General features: G+C 53.6%; 1 protein-coding gene across 5 annotated transcripts in view; it reads right to left on the reverse strand.

The window, feature by feature from the left end:
* Positions 1-15,356, reverse strand: part of Grip2 (glutamate receptor interacting protein 2) — a 77,693-nt gene that overhangs the window by 31,285 nt on the left and 31,052 nt on the right. The window contains exon 1 of one of the 5 annotated variants that reach the window (XM_021638251.2): positions 14,080-14,238. The exons of 3 other annotated variants lie outside the window; for them this stretch is intronic. In XM_021638251.2, coding sequence (XP_021493926.2) covers positions 14,080-14,134 — 55 coding nt within the window. In that variant the 5' untranslated portion in view covers positions 14,135-14,238. Of the gene's footprint in view, positions 1-1,610; positions 1,690-14,079; positions 14,239-15,356 lie in introns of those variants that run through there. One more of the 5 variants, XM_021638252.2, reaches the window with a different exon arrangement.

Raw genomic sequence — 15,356 nt, forward strand, 5'->3', positions numbered from 1 at the left:
GAGTCTGAGGGCAGTGTGTGCATGCAGGAGTGGGAGACATGCTCAGATACTTTAGTCTGGACCAGGCCTACTGTATAAGTTATCGTCCATCCCATAGATACCCTAGAGGCTCCCAAGAGAGAGCCTGGGCAGCCCATCCAAGCCAGAGAGAGCCAGGCTGCCTGCTCCACAGACCGTAATCCCAATCCCACTTTCACAGAGGCCTCAGCCCACACCCCATCCCACTCCATCCCTGCAGTGTGGCTATCTATATCCGCAGTGACCACCTGTTGGCTCCCTTTCTCTGCTCTAGGAGAGGCCCTACAACTATGCTTGGCCAGTGAGAGCCCCCATGATTGTTTTGGATCCATGCTGAGACTTTTGAGGGAACTATTGGAAATGGGCTGTCTGACACAAAGCCTGGAGAACAGGAAGGAGAAGGTACAGGAAACAAAGCTTACCAACAGAGAAACAGAGAAGGGAATGAGGAACTACAGTACATCTAGATCCAAAGCTCCATTTTAGGACTTTTCTTTAAAAGACAGAGAGAGAGACTGGGGATAGCAACTAATGCTAATGCAGGTGTGACCATGAGGTCCTATCTATGACCTAGGGAGGAGATTCTCATGGGTGGAGTGCTGAGGATAATCAGGGAAGCATCAGAGTCAAAACTAGAGAGCTCAGGAGAAGCCTTGAGAGCTGGGCTCAGGGGCTGTAACCAGACTTCAGGCTTGACCTCTTCCTCCTGGGAACCCAGGGGTGGCAGCAGGTTAGGAGAACACCAGAACATAGGCCGCACTAGAGGTAGAGGCCCAGAGGTCAGGAGAACACAGGGACACAGGCTCTGCCAAGGGCAGAAGCCTGAAAGCCAGGAGTAGAGTGGGATAAAGGCCCATCAAGCTTGGGCTTAAGCCAAGCACAGAAGTTCCACCATCCCCAACTCCAACTGTATGACTCAAATGTCCCTTGAAGGAGTCCCGGGGCACCTAGTCCCTACCCAGGAAGCTGTAGAGAGGTGTGTAGACCTTGGAAGGAATTGAGAGCATTGGAGGGTAGTGACGGTAAAAAGGCACAGAGAGCAGAGTGGCCCACACTGTTGGGAGAGGTCAGGCTGGCCCAGGAGGCTGAAGTTAGAGAAACAGACATGTGGACAGTGACAAGGATCACTGTACTCGCCCCACAGCTCCTCCCCAGTCCCAAACACTACCACAGCCACCTAGGAATGTGGCAGCTGGGCCCTGCCCCTCTATTGAGTTCCAGAGCCCAGGGCTTCCAGAAACCTTGATCCACCCTGGCCGCAGGGAAAGCTCACTCCCAATGGGTAGCCCCATGATCCCAACAACTGGCAGCTCTACTCTCCCCACTGAGGCAGGAGAGGCAGCCTCCCCAGGTCTCTGGCTGAGCACCCTGTAACTTGTAGCCAGGGTCAGCCATGGGAGGCAGCCTTCCAGTGACAGGACAGCTCCAGAGCAGACACACAGCCCTCAGCACCTGCCTGGTTACAGATTCCAAGTCCTCAATCCCACCCGATTTACAAAGTCCCTATATTCCTAGAGTGGCAACCTCATCCCTGCCACCGAGGTCCCTCTATGCAGTGCTCAGCCGGTGTGGTGCCTGTATGCTCCACCTACCTGCCTCCGCAGGGCTGTCCCGGCTGAGCCCACACAGCATGTCTGCTGTCTCTGCACTGCCCACAGCTCCCAGCCACTCACTAGGTCCCTCCCTCATCCTCCCCGGGGAGGGGCCCAGGAGCTCCCTCCCACTGGCAGGGCATAGTCCACCCACTGCAGCCCGCTCTCTCCTTAAAGGGGACAAGGCTTTCTTCACTATGGCTCCAAGATGAATGTCTGTAGCCCCCTCAGCCTGGGACATATGGCAGCACTCAGGCTCTTAGAAAAGAATGACCCTAGGGCCCTCCCCAGTCTTCCAGACACAGGACTTTGATCCTATAGTGCCCCAGGGCTTTGACCAATGACTGTATTCCCTGGGCCTCAGTTTTCACATCTGGAAAGGAGGACATATTTTTCCAAACTTTACTCTTATAAAGAACAGATTTCAGATTTCAGGACTGACATGGGATTCCAGTCATAAATCACAAAGTGCAGCCTTTTTGGCCATGTGGGTACCTCTACAGATGTCATAGTTCCCCAAGAACCATAGCACTGATTTCCTACCCGCTCCCTGCCTCACTTTTCTCTCTGGAAGGTGGGTCTTGGGGACCATGAACCTAACAGCCTACCACACACAGTGTCCACAAGCATTACATGGGGACAGAGTGTGCCAGGCCTAGGATCTTCCACATTTAAGCTTGATGGGCAGGGGCAGCTGGCCATGGGTTGCAGTCACAGTTGGAAAGCTGCCCCTTGCCTACCCCAGCTGGGCCCCAATCCTGCACACTGATAGACCTCCTTCACTCAAGGCTCAGGAACCAACAGGCAGAACCTAATGTAACCCCAGGACCCCTCCAGATGGGGCATCTGCATCTCACTCTCCCAGGGCTACACATGGGTACTGAGAAGAGCAGAGTGTTAGTGACACAAGGCAACAAACAGTGGCCATCAACAACCTGTGCAACCTGCATCCAATGGGATGCAGGAGAGATTTAGATACAGAGTCCTTGCTCTCAGGGAATTCATGGCTGCCCAGCCCCTACGGAAGTCAGACTACGTTCACAGACTACCCCAGGCCAACTCCTGCTGGTGTTGGCACCTTCAGATGAATCCATGTTCTCTGTCTGTCTACAGGCTCAAGCCCCTGCCCTGATTTCACTCCCTATGAGGCTTTCCTCATCAGGTAACCTGGAGTAAGAAGGGGTGGAGGGCAGGGTGGGAGTTAGGGGCCAGGCAATAGGCAAATTCCCTGGACCGGCATTGAGGCCAAGGCCAAAGATCTAGGAGCATTGTACAGCCATGGGAGAGGTAGTGAGGCTGAACCCCAGATGGGACAGTCCTACCAAGCAGAGAGAGGGTGCAGGCTCCATGGGGTCCTGTGCCTGGAAATAGCAAGAAGGGACTGACCTTCACTAGGACACAGAGGGCTACCTGAGCATCCCAACCCCATCCACACCAGTGGAAAGGGAAGTTGCCAGAGGTCCCCTAGCAGAACCTCCCTCATATGAAGCCCCCAGCATCTGTGGACAGAGTGGCAACAGATACACAGGCCTCTGGAGTGACGTCTGTTCTTTAAGAAAACATTTGTTCTCTTGACAGATGCGTTTCAAGAGCCCTTCTGATTGGCAGCGGGAAGCTCGGCTGGAGCTCTTCAGCTCTTCGATGTTCCTTTGGAATTTACTTTTGTGGCTGAGAAGCCCTTGGAAAGGTCACTCCATGGATTAACAGGAGGGTGTCTACAGAGCATTACTCCAAGAGCCTGTTGTGCTGGGCACTGGGGGCGGGAGACAAAACCAGACAGGAAGGGAGACAGGCTCTGCCTCTGCCCTCATCACCCCACCACACATTTTTACTCAACTTTATTCATGCATATATGAGGAACTGACTGTTGGTAACCCTTGGAATAAAGGGGGTCCAAATGTGAACTCTGACATGGAAAGGCTAAACCACTTCCCCAAGGTCACTCAGCTGATCTGGGAAGAGTCTGAGGTCTGGGGCCACTCAGGATTTCAAAGGCTAGTAAAGCGGTCTGGGGATGCAAATGATGAGCGTGTAGGTATCTGAAGCAACTACCAAGAGGATTTTGAGCCTGATTTTTGAAAGATAAGTAGAAATAAGAAGGCAGTGACCATGTGAAACCTGTGGGCAAAGTCCTCCTGAAAGATGAGGGAGAAACTGCAGCCCGAGCCAGATGAGGTCTCATTCCTCCAAGGTCTGAGAGATGTCATTCATGCCACCACTGGGGACTTTGCTAGATGTGTGGCCTCTAGGGCCAAATCCATCTGTTAACAAATGCTTCTGAGGTCTGAATTTGCTTTCACCCTGCAGGCAATGGGGAGCCACAGATGGTTGTAGGGAAAGAGCATGAAGAGTCTTTGCCAGGACCTCAGGCTTCTTGGAATGCTGCTAAGGAGTCCTACCTAGGAGCCAAGTGCAGGCCAGGCTGCTCCTGGGACCTGCTCCAGCGACCACCCTTCTAGCCCAATGCTGCCAGCTTCGGGAGGCAGAGGAGAGGGAGACAGATTGTAGGGTGTACGTGGTGGCTGGGAGCCAGGCCTCCTGCAGTTCCCAAAGATAGCATCTGACTTCTCTGTGCTCAGACACATTGGAAGCAAGTGAGGGTAGCCTGGGGAGGGGTGGCTGGACCACCGAGCTGGAGACTCAGCATCTCCACACCCAGAGGCTTTGTGCCAGAGGATGGTTTGTTCATTCAGCCTCTCTGGCCTCAGCTTCCCAGGGTGTAGCACAAAGCACTCATCCCAAAGTCTGGGAATACCAACGGATGTAATGAGACTGGAGCAGGGCTCCTCCCAGGAACCCTGGCCCTGCAGGTGGATGCTCCCTGGTGTCCTCATGCTGATGGACTCCCAGGGTCCCCAGAGACCCAGGAGCTGTGACCACAGTAGCCAGCAGTGTGTGGGTCCTGAGAAAGAAGCCTAGGAACTGGATTATGCCTTTTCCGCTCTTGAGACTGCATTGTTCCCCACCAGCAGCTGCCTATCTTGGACTCAGGGGTCCAGCACAGTGAGGCCAAACCAGACTCCTTCCTTTGTACAAGCCCTTGACTCAGGGGTTTCATTCCATTGCTGACAACAGAAACCTCTGTACTAATGGCCAGAGAAAGCATCCATCCATCGCCCACCTGCCCAGTGCCTCACACTAAGACTGTGACATGGACTAGCCGCCCTGCCTCAGGATGGTCAGGCTTCACTACCCACAAGCTGCTAGTGACCCCAGACAGTCGCACCTGCAAGGGGAAAGGTGGGACCTTGGAAGAGCTTTTCAGACTATGACAGTCCTGCTGTGGCTGGTTCCCCCTGTGGGGTTGGCCCTAGATTCCCCCCTTGTCATAGGAACCCTGGCCCTGCAGGGGAGATGCTCCCGGGTGTCCTCATGCTGATGGACTCCCAGGGGCTCCCCTACCCTGCAGAGACCCAGGGGCTGTGACCACAGTAGCCAGCAGACCATCCACTCTGTGATGGGAACCTGAGACCCAGAGGGGCCTTAGAGGTCCCCCTGCACTGAGCTATGCCTGGCCCTTTGCCCTTTCTTTCACAGAGCAGGGCTGAGTCCACTGTGACATGAGCAAGCTGTGTCCCCAGACCCGCCAGGCCCCTCAAATGACAAGCGGAAATTAAGTCTGGCGGGGAGGAAGGCAGAGATGGCAATAGAGGACAGTGAGATAAACTCTTTATTGCTGTGGGCTTTAGTGGCTTTCTCGTCCCCACCCCCACCCCAAGTGGTGGTAGCAGACGATGGCCTGGGGCCTCTGTATTGCTCTGTTAGACGCTTGCTCTGGAGAAAGCAAGGGCTAGCCGGCCATTCTACCTGCCGTAGGGGAAGGGACTCCTTGGGTACTATCTCTGTCACATCTATTCAAGGTGCTCACATCCTCCCAATCCCTGTGGTCCCTTAAGGACGGTGCTGCCTATAGGCCCACCTGCTGCTGGTGCTAGGGACAGCAGAGCACGAGAGGGTCACTGGCTCAGGGCCTCAGGAAAGCATGAAAGCAAAACATGGCAGTCAGTGTAGGACCAGGGAGAAAAAGGTTCCAGAAGAGTCAGAAGAACCACAGCAGGCACATGGAGAATGGGAGACACCCATGATCTCCTCCATCCAGCACCTTCTGTGGAAGCCCCATGTAGGGACCGGGAACCAAGGTCACAGTGAATTCCACATCTTCCCTTCCTCACTAAGGGGTGAGCCAAGGCTGAAAGCCAGGCCATCTGCTGGCAGCGCTAACCTGTCCAGAGTGCCTGGGTGCACACAGAAACGCTCCCAACAGCCCTTGTCCTGGGTAGGTCAGCACTGTGGGCAGGAGGATCTTGACCTTCAGAGGGTTGGCACCCCTGCTGCACCTAAACCGCAGAGCCCCTTCTCCGAAGCATAATGATGAAGCATCTACTCCTGTAAGGTTTGGTTGAGAAGTTCAGGATGTGGGGTGTATGAAGGTGGTTGGCACAGGTTTGGACATTCATAGTCCTACCTCACTGCAGTTCTCTCTTCCACTCAGGACTTCTGCTAAGCACCTCACACCTCACTCATAACATTCACTGAGCACCTAGTACTTCACTGAGAGGACTTTTACTGAGCATTTAGTACCTGCCAGAACTAAGCTGGATCTGCTGTTTTGCAGTGAGTGAAGCAGGCAGGCCTCACACTTCCAGAGCTCCCCAACTAAGGGGAACCAGAGAGGAATCAAGAAAACATATTCGAGATTGTGTCGGACACAGGAATGATTCTGGGTGGGGAACTCGGGACAAGTGGGCAAGAAAAGCCCCTCGGAGGAGGTGATCTTTAGCCTGAGACACAGATGAGAAGAAGCAAGGAAGAAGGTTCTGGGCAGGCAAAAGGACCATGCTGAACACAGCTGTGGGTAGACAGGAGATAAGACAGCAAGGGTGCAGATTCAGAGGGTCCTAGGAGGAGAGCCTTAAGGGTGTTTACCTGTTTCCAATGACAGCCATGTGGGGTGTAAGGGACTGGATGGTTTGGGGGTTGGGAAGAAAGGACCATTAGGGGAAAGTAAGTCAGATGCCTCCAAGGCTGAGGGTTTGGATGTTAGGCCCCTTCCTGCTCTGGGCCTCATTCTCCTTGGGTGCACACTAAAGCCCTTCTCATGATGGCCAGTAGTACATATTTGGAGACCTGCCAGGCCGGGAAGGTTAAAAAGTGGGAACTGGAACCAGATGTGGGGGGCAAAAAATCATAATCCTAGCACTTAGGAGGCTGAAGAAAAATTGGCCTGAGTCCAAGGGAAGCCTGCCTATACGGCAAAACCTTGTCTCCAATGCAGAGGAGGTAGGGACAAGTTTGAGGGAGTTGCAAAGTATGAACAAAGAGAAAAACAGGGCAGAGAGGCAACTGGCCCAGCCCACAGGAAAATGGAAACCCTGATCTCCTGCTTGACTCTCCTGCACAGTTATGACTGTGGGAGGTGGGAGAAAGGTGGTAGCCCAGCTGGAGTGTGGAAGGGGTAAACAGAGGCAACATTCACAGGAACACCCATCACCTTGGCTTCTAGCTCCTGGACAGACCCCCAGAGGGTAAGAATCTGGCCCTGGGAGTCTCCTGTGATAAGACTGTAGAGCAAGGCTCTGCCTGCCCTGAAGGGATCTGGCAAGGCCACAGAGCCTGCCAGCCTGCAGCTCCCTGCACAGACCAGAGCATGTGTGCTCTGAATGAAGCAACCTTGTGACTCCTCATCCTCCGCCAACCTGAAATAAATAGCTTTCTCTGGTGACATGCTATGAGCTCTCCTCTGAGGACACTGGGGAGCCATAGAGGAGTATGGAGAAAGAAAAGTCAGCTCAGGATCTCAGAAAATAACTAAATGGACAGAGTCCCTAGGGACAGGTGAAGACTTCAGCTGACTTTGGTCAAACCACCTCTCCATTCTCCTGCCCTTGGGGATGATTCTGTACCTATAGAAGATTCGAGGCCATTTGACTCCCTCCCCGCCTGCCCTTTCACTACCCTTCCAAACAAAAATCAAAATATGAATCATGTCAGCATGAAAGAGATCTTAGGTCAGGAAGGACCTAGGTCTGAAGTCCAACTAGAGCTCACCAGCAGCCTACTGTGTGCTGAAAGCAGACCACACACTGGGGTGTCAGCATCTTTCTCAGGAAGGACAGCATCCAGGGGCCCACAGAGGATGTAAACCTACAGAGGCGAGGTGGGTAGGGCATTTCCTAGCAGTGGGGATGGCCAGTACAGAGCATGGGAGGTTCCCAGGGTGACTAAGGGAAGTCCTCACCAGCATGGCTGGGTCTGAGGTTAGGAGCACACAGATGTGCTGGGCAGATGGGTGTGAGGCAAAGGGCAACGAGAGTGTCATTCCCCGCACCATGGTTGCTTTGTATGTAGCATAGGGAAGACAGGCTCCAGAGGCTACTTCAGCGAGCTGGGGGAAAACACGAGCAGTTGTTTTGTAGGACAGCACTTGGGAATCTGCATCCCAAATACAGCTGCTGGGGGCAGAGAGCAAAGACTGAGCCCAAGGTGCTCTGGGAAAGCGCCTGCACAGGGTCAGGCAGGATACTGCCTCCCACCCCTGCATCAGGCACCACCCCCTGTGCAAGTGCAAGTGCCCTAAATAGGAGCCAGGGGCTAGCATTTATTGAGCACCTACTGGATATGCCACACCTATGTGTAAAGTGCCTCATGGATTTTTTTTTTCAAGAGCCTCATGAGGTGCATACTGTTGCTACCTGTTTACAAAAGAGGAGAAACTGAGGCCCAGAGAGGGAAAGAGCCGTGGCCCAGCATGCACGGCTTGGATGGTTCAGAATCAGATGCTTCCTTCCTGGGTCCTCTATGAAGGCAGTTCCTTTGCCTAGAATGTTCTTATTCCCACCCTCACTCCAGCTTCCGCCTGTTCCTCTCAGAAGCCAGCCCTGCACTAGCAGGTTCTCACCGCCTTCTTCCAGCCTTCCTTCCACTGGCTGGCCCTGTTCTTCCCTCTCAGTAGGAGATCCTTCACTGCCCCGGGCCCAGAGGCTCCTCATGCAGGAAGTGCCACCTAAGTGCTGCTGAGTGACTAAGACGTACATAATTAAGACTCACGATCCCAGAATCACTGTCATTCTAGACTTTTCCATCCCATTCACAGGGAGCTTTCCGCCCCCTAAGCAGCCTGTCTTGCACCAGAACATCTAGCAGGTGAGAAGCACTCTCTATTCCTCCTCTGGAGCCAATGAGCCCCTGAGCCTGGCTATGGTGAGAGCCATAGCCCTTAGGAAGCTGTGGTTGCACGAGCCCTTGGGTAAGGTTAGACCAGACTGTCTCCATTCACCTGCCTTTCTGAGACCTCTTCCTGGGGAATCCCTCATCATCAGGGAGGAGGAAATGAGCCAAAGTGTTGACCATGCCAGACAGACATCCTCTAAACCCAGTGCCTAGTGGTATATACAAGGGGGAAGCTGAGGTTCTGGCAGAATAAAAACACAAGCTTGCACCACTGGCCACACCAGCTGGCTTCTGCCAGCTTCTGCACATTCCAGACTATACCTCACATTCCATGGTTTCGTCTCTAACTTCGTGAGGTTGGGATAACAGTTCCACAGATGAGAAAATGAGCCTGGAAGGACTTTGAACTCAGCCACAGTTTGATGTACATGAGATCCCTGGGCTGGCATGGCCCTACTTGGTTTTGTTCCCTCTTGGTGTACTTGAATATGAAAAGAGAGCTCTGTGGTTGATGATGGCTGGTGGCTGCTATGTAAGGGTATGAAAAGGACCACCAGGGAGCCCTCAAACTCATTTCAAGGAGACTCCCAGGAGGAGCTGGAAGGTGGAGGCCTTGTAGGAACCATTGTCTGGGCAGGGGTTAGAGCCTGAGATTTCCAGGTCGTTCCAGATGCCTGACAGATGAGGGTCCCACACTCCTGCTACGGCTCACCAGGCGTGTTGTGGGGGGGGTTCAAACCAGGAAGACCTCCCCTGCAGCCTCCCTCTGTTCTAACACACTCTCTGAGAGAACCCAGCTCCCAGTTAGCACCATTGTCTCACAGTCATGCCTGTCCCTAGTACTCTCTGCCCTGTAAGTCTTCCCACACACAGCTCTGCTGTCCTGTCCCCTAGGAAGCTTACCTGATCCCCTGCTGGATCCTTACCCTCTTCCCAGCCTAGCTATCTCCGGAAGAGCTTGCAATCAAGGCAAGTGACAAAGAAGGAAGAACATTCTGGGGCCTTCCATGGACTCTAAATTCAATCCAGACACCCCCATCTCTGACTGGCTGAACGTCTTTGAGTGGAAATCAGCCTTCCCATATGTAAAATGGAGTCCACATGTGGTCCAGGAGAAAAGGGGGAGCTGTGGCTCATGGGGCAGCTTCAGCTCAGCCAGTCTAGGGCCCCCTCATCTCCATCCCCAAATTAAACCCCACGTGACCTGCAGCTGCCTCCCTGCCTCAGACACACCCATTCTGTAAAGGACAAGGACCTTGCCCAAGGTCTTCCCTTGGGGACTCCAGCTGCCCCAGTTGTGCAGCAATTGGAGCTGGCTGGCTCTGTGCCGCTCTGTCCGCCCACCTGCCCACATCTGCTCTGAGTCACTGATACCTCGGCCAAAACAGGATTGCGGGGGCTGCAGAGACAAGGTTAGCCCAAGGGCACTGTGTGGGTAAATGGAGGTTGCGGTGAGGGACTTTTATTTCTAAGAGGGCAGGGCAAGGTCACAGAAGAGAAACTGAGGCCAGAAAGAGTGGGATTGCTCAAGGACCTGCAGGGAGTTGGGGTCAGGTCTGCCCAGGCCTCCCGACTGATGGATGTTCTTTCTGCCCTGTCAGGCCATCAGTGAAGGAGGCAGGGTTAGCAGCCTTGACAATTATCTGGGCAATTAAAGCAGGCAGATGGTCCTGCCGGACTGAGCATTCAAGCTGACAAACGGAGACAGCACGGGGCATTAGCTGACGAGATCAGCACAGGTTCCGGTGGCAGCGATGTGAGCAAGGTGGGTAGGCGGAGGCACATTTCACTCAGTGTATTCTAGACGAGGGAGGGCTATGGCTGGCTCTGCCCTCTCTACGCCTCTCATGCACTGCAAGCCTTGAGTTCCAGCTGAGTCTGCGCTTCAGAAAAGAGGCACAGACAAAAGTGGGTGTGGCAGAGGCAGCAGCTAGACACGGGCAGTACTAGCTAGTGGAAGCAGCCAGAGAAGCTTCAGGGCCCATCAAGTCTGCCGGGGTCCGCCAGCCAGAGCTCCAGAAGGCAGAGACCTCAGTGATACTGGAAAATCCAGGCCAGCAGCACATCTAGGGACACACAGTGGGGACATCACAGAAAGGACTCTGCTCCTAGCAGACACATGAGACAAAGTGACCATTGAGGATCAAAATGCCCTGGCAAGATGCTTAGGCTGGGTAGTTATCCTGCCTGGGCAGACTCAGACTCCCTCATTTTCTACACACCTGGTTTTTGAAAGTCACTTCTTCCTTTGAGCCTCAGTTTCCCCAGGTGTAATGTGAGCAATTTAGATCATAGGCTCCAAACTCTCGAGGAATACAGTAATGTTAAGTACCTAGCATGCTGCCTGACAGACAGCAAGTGCTCAGCAGAGAACACAGAACAAGGCTTCACACCAGCCTGCCAGGACTCTGCAGTTTTGGAACAGTCCCAGGGTGGATTTATCCCTCAGCGCAGTCTCGAAGATATCTGGTGCCCCAGTCTGGGAGGAGGGCAGAAGAGGGACCATTGGATGAGTGCTGGAGGGAAGGAGCATGCTTGAATTAAGGGTCAGAGCTGAGCCTCATGCTGCTATGGGGAGGTGGGGTTGTATAATAAATACCAGAAAACAGCTGGTGGCCAGGGTGAGTCCTAGGGAGAATCCTGGGGAGCCTCCATCCCTGAGGGCAGAAGGGAGGAAGAAGCCACCACGATGTGTAGATACAGCTAGGAGGCCAGGATCAGAACGCCTCTTCTGACCCATGCTGGGCTCTCAAGACTTAGCGCAGTACTTGGTACACAACGGTTGCTCAATAAATGTTGACAGAGACAGGGCAGTATACCCTGTGTCGGCATTGATTGATTCTGTGCCCTACAGCCTTGTTTGCCCAAGCTGTCCTTTCTGTTACTTACCTAGCAAATTCCTCCTCTGAGAGACCTCCCTAGCCCCTTTCTCTCAAAATCATCACTTCCTTCTCCAGGCATTCATAGTACGGGTCTTATATGGCCACATAGCCTATGACCCCAGCCTTCAAACAATCAAAGGTCTTATTGAGGAAATATGGAAAACAGGAAGATCCATTGAAAACATGGGTTGGAATGCTGGTCAGATGGCTCAGTGGGTAAAGAGCCTTGCCAACAAGCCTGATGTGAGTTAGATTCCTGGGACACACATGGTGGAAGGAGACAACCAACTCCTGAAAATTGTACTCTGGCTTACTCTCATGCATCATGTAAACATAACAATAAAACAACAAGACCGCAGGCTGGCGGTAAGGAAGTATGTCCCCAGACAAATAAAACCCAAGACTGGAGAGATGGATCCGTGCTTAAGGGCATGTTCTGCTCCTGTGGAGGGAAACAGAGGACCGAGTTTTGGTTCCCAGGACCTACATCAGGTGGCTCATAACCACCTGTAATTCCAGCTCAGGGGATCCAACACCCTCTTCCGGTCTTTGTGGACACCTGCATGCACACAGGACACACATATAACATATGGGATAAATAAGTCAGTCTCAAAAATAGAAAACCTTGACTATGAAGTTAGGGGAACCTCTTTCTCCCCACCGAGGCCTCAGGACTCCTCCCTCGAGAAATAGCTCCATGCAATGGAGTACAGCTTTGTATCTCCCAGAGAGTACCTCTCGCTTGAGGAGCCAGGCCACGCCTTCTTCATGTAGATCCTCAGCCAAGCAGGCTGCATGCTTTTTTCCTTTCTGTGCCCCTCTCTCCATGAGGAGCTCAACATTCATGGGCGTGACTGCTGTGGGGTGGGGGCGTAATGTGCAGCAGGGTAGGGAGAGGCCAGGAGAGAATGGGAGGATATACCCCACCTTTCAGGAACCTAGTATGTGTAGGGCCCACGTCCAGACTCTAAGCTGCACTCTGAAGTGGATGGCTTTTCCTGGTTCCCCTCTGCAGTGGAGAAACTGAGGTCTGACAGCTGTCATAGCCACACAGAAAGTGACAGCCAAGGGTAAGACTTGAACCCAGGTCTGTCTGGGCAGATACAGCTGTTCCTTAATGTCCAAAAAGCACAACCTCATCCTCTCTCTAGATCTAAGTGTCTTCCACAGACAGCAGCCCTGAGATGTGGTCAACCATTGCATCCACAGGGTCCTCAGGACAATGGCCTTGAGTTCCTGAAACCTCTGTCCCTGTGGAGATCTCTAGAAGACTCCAGCTGCTCACAAGCCAGAACAGGTCCTGGAGCCCTCTGCTGCCCCATGGACCCACTACCCCTTCGCCCCTTCCAGGGGAACGGCCCCACTTCATATAGGTCCTTCAAATGGTAATAAAACACTCACCTAATACTCATTTGTGGGTCGGCTGTGTGGCCTTGGGAAAGTTCCTCAACTTCTCTGGGCCCCAGTTTTCTGCTATGTAACCAAGGCCAAGAGTGGACTGGCATTGAGGGATACTGTGGGGACTAGGAGGAAAGGCCTCCTCTGACACACGCTGCCCCCGAACTAAGGTCTGCGCCTGTTGTTAAAAGTCTGGTTATTCTTAGTTCTTAGCCTGAAGCACAAATTCCTACCATCCTTATCTACTCTGTTATACGTGGAGACTAGAAGGGTGATGGCTAGGGTCACACAGACTCTGGAGCTTAACACCTCGCTTCACACTGTCCTCCCCGGCTCACTGCAGCCTTGTCCACACCTGAGGCACCTCTTCTACTCCGGGGGCTGGATCTGTGCCAGGGATGGGACAGTGTCGAGTTAGCATGGACCACGGCCAGGCCCAGGCTTAGCCTTCAGCCCTCAGCCCCAGCCTACAACAGAGGTGTGAATGAATGTGTGTGTGTGTGCGCACAGACACACACACAATGCCCGCCTGCCCACTCCAGCACAGCCCCATAGTCTGAATAGAGAGGAAAGAAAAGCCTTTTAGGGAGGCGTCCCATGAGGGGTGGGGACAAGAAGCTCAGAAAAGTGAAGACACAGAAAGACACTAAAAAGGACCCTTGGACAAAGACAATGAGGGTGGAAGAGGGGAAATCTGAACAAATAGGGCAGAGATGATGGAAGAGACACAAGGACAGCCATCAGGGCAGGGAGGAGAACCAGGAAGAAGGAGAGACCCCTAAGGGACCAGACAAAGAGAGATGGGGTGGAGAGAGGGGAAGAGAGATGCAGCCCCAGAGAAGCATTCAGAGAAATGCGCAACTGACAAGTGCCTAGGGAAGAGACCCAGATTCTAGGTCCCAGGAGGGATGTCACAGAGACACCCCAAGCACCCAGACAAAAGCAGGTTGGGAGACAGGGGCACCAAGGAGCCTCCCCAATGGCTCCTCCAGCACCCCACAGCAGTGTCTGCTCGGTACCTTTGGGTCTCCGCCTCACCACGCCCAGTCGCCACTTGAGTGACACCGCCAGCATCACTACTGCCCGCCAGCAGGTCCCAGGCCCGGAGCACCGCAGCCGCCCCGTAGCCTCGGAGCCCGGAGCCGGAGCCTCTGCGCTGCGTCCCAGCCGCCTGACTGGTGGAGGCTGGGCGCTCCTGGCCTCCTCCCTTCCCGAGTTGCTAAAATAGATAATCCTCCCCAGAGCCGGCAGCAAGGCCCTTCCTCCACCACAAGCGGGGCGCCAGAGCAGTTCTATCTTCCCAGGTTCTGGCATGGAGAGCCTATATTCGGCGCCCTCATTCTCTGTTCCCTCTTCCCGCCAAAAGTGCCGCCTAGCCCACCCCAGCTTCTGCTCAGCTCCATCAGCCTCCTCCCCTCTTCCTCTGCCAGCTGTTGGGTCCCTCCATCTGGAACTGCTCTGTGAAACTTCTCTGCCTGAGACCAATTGCTTGGCCCTCAGACACCCATCCTTAGCTAGCTAGCTGCTAGAAGGGCTGGCCTGCTATGCCATGGCACAGACCACTGGCATCGTGTCCCAGGCCCCCAGTGGATGCCTGCATTGATGGGGCAGGAGTCCACAGGGCCAGGTATTTGGAAGGAGCTCAGTAAACACATCCTGCTTCCCTTCCTATTAGCTGGCTAGGCAGCATTACCCTCAGAAAGACTAAGGCACAGAAACAGCTACTTCCTTAGAGAAGGCATGTGGCTGAGAGGGATCCCATCATCTCCCTTAAGGTGGCTGCTTGGGTTCCCTCCTCAATTTTTAAGCCTCTAAGCCCATAGGAAGGGTCTAGACTCAGACCATAAGTTCAAGAGGAGCCCAGAGGACAGCTTGGGAGTCAGAGCTGCGGAAAACCTCTGCTTGAGTCAGCAGTGCTAAGGCCTTGATCCAGGAAGTATGTGGTTGATCCCATCACTGTCCAGCGCTTCTGCATTTCCACCATTAGCTGGCAGAGTAGACAGAGCAGAGGGCAAAGTGGGGTGAATAGAACGGGTGATGAATAAGAGGCCTGGGGAGGAAGGGTCCCAGAGGTCTCCCAGATGAATGGTTCCTAATGGGTTGTCTGGGTTCTTCCTGGCTTCCTTTGAGCATCTTCAGCACTAGGCTTCAAGTAGAAGCAGGGTCTAGACTGATGGGCTCTGGGAGGGGAGTCCTGTTTGATATAGGAAAGATGAGCAGAAACACTGGTAAAAGGGGGTGCTGGGGGCCTGAGGTCCTTATCTAACTCCATGGGGGACTTTGTTCTTCCATCCTT

The sequence above is a fragment of the Meriones unguiculatus genome, chromosome 5, assembly GCF_030254825.1.
Source record: "Meriones unguiculatus strain TT.TT164.6M chromosome 5, Bangor_MerUng_6.1, whole genome shotgun sequence".
Taxonomy (NCBI): Eukaryota; Metazoa; Chordata; class Mammalia; order Rodentia; family Muridae; genus Meriones; species Meriones unguiculatus.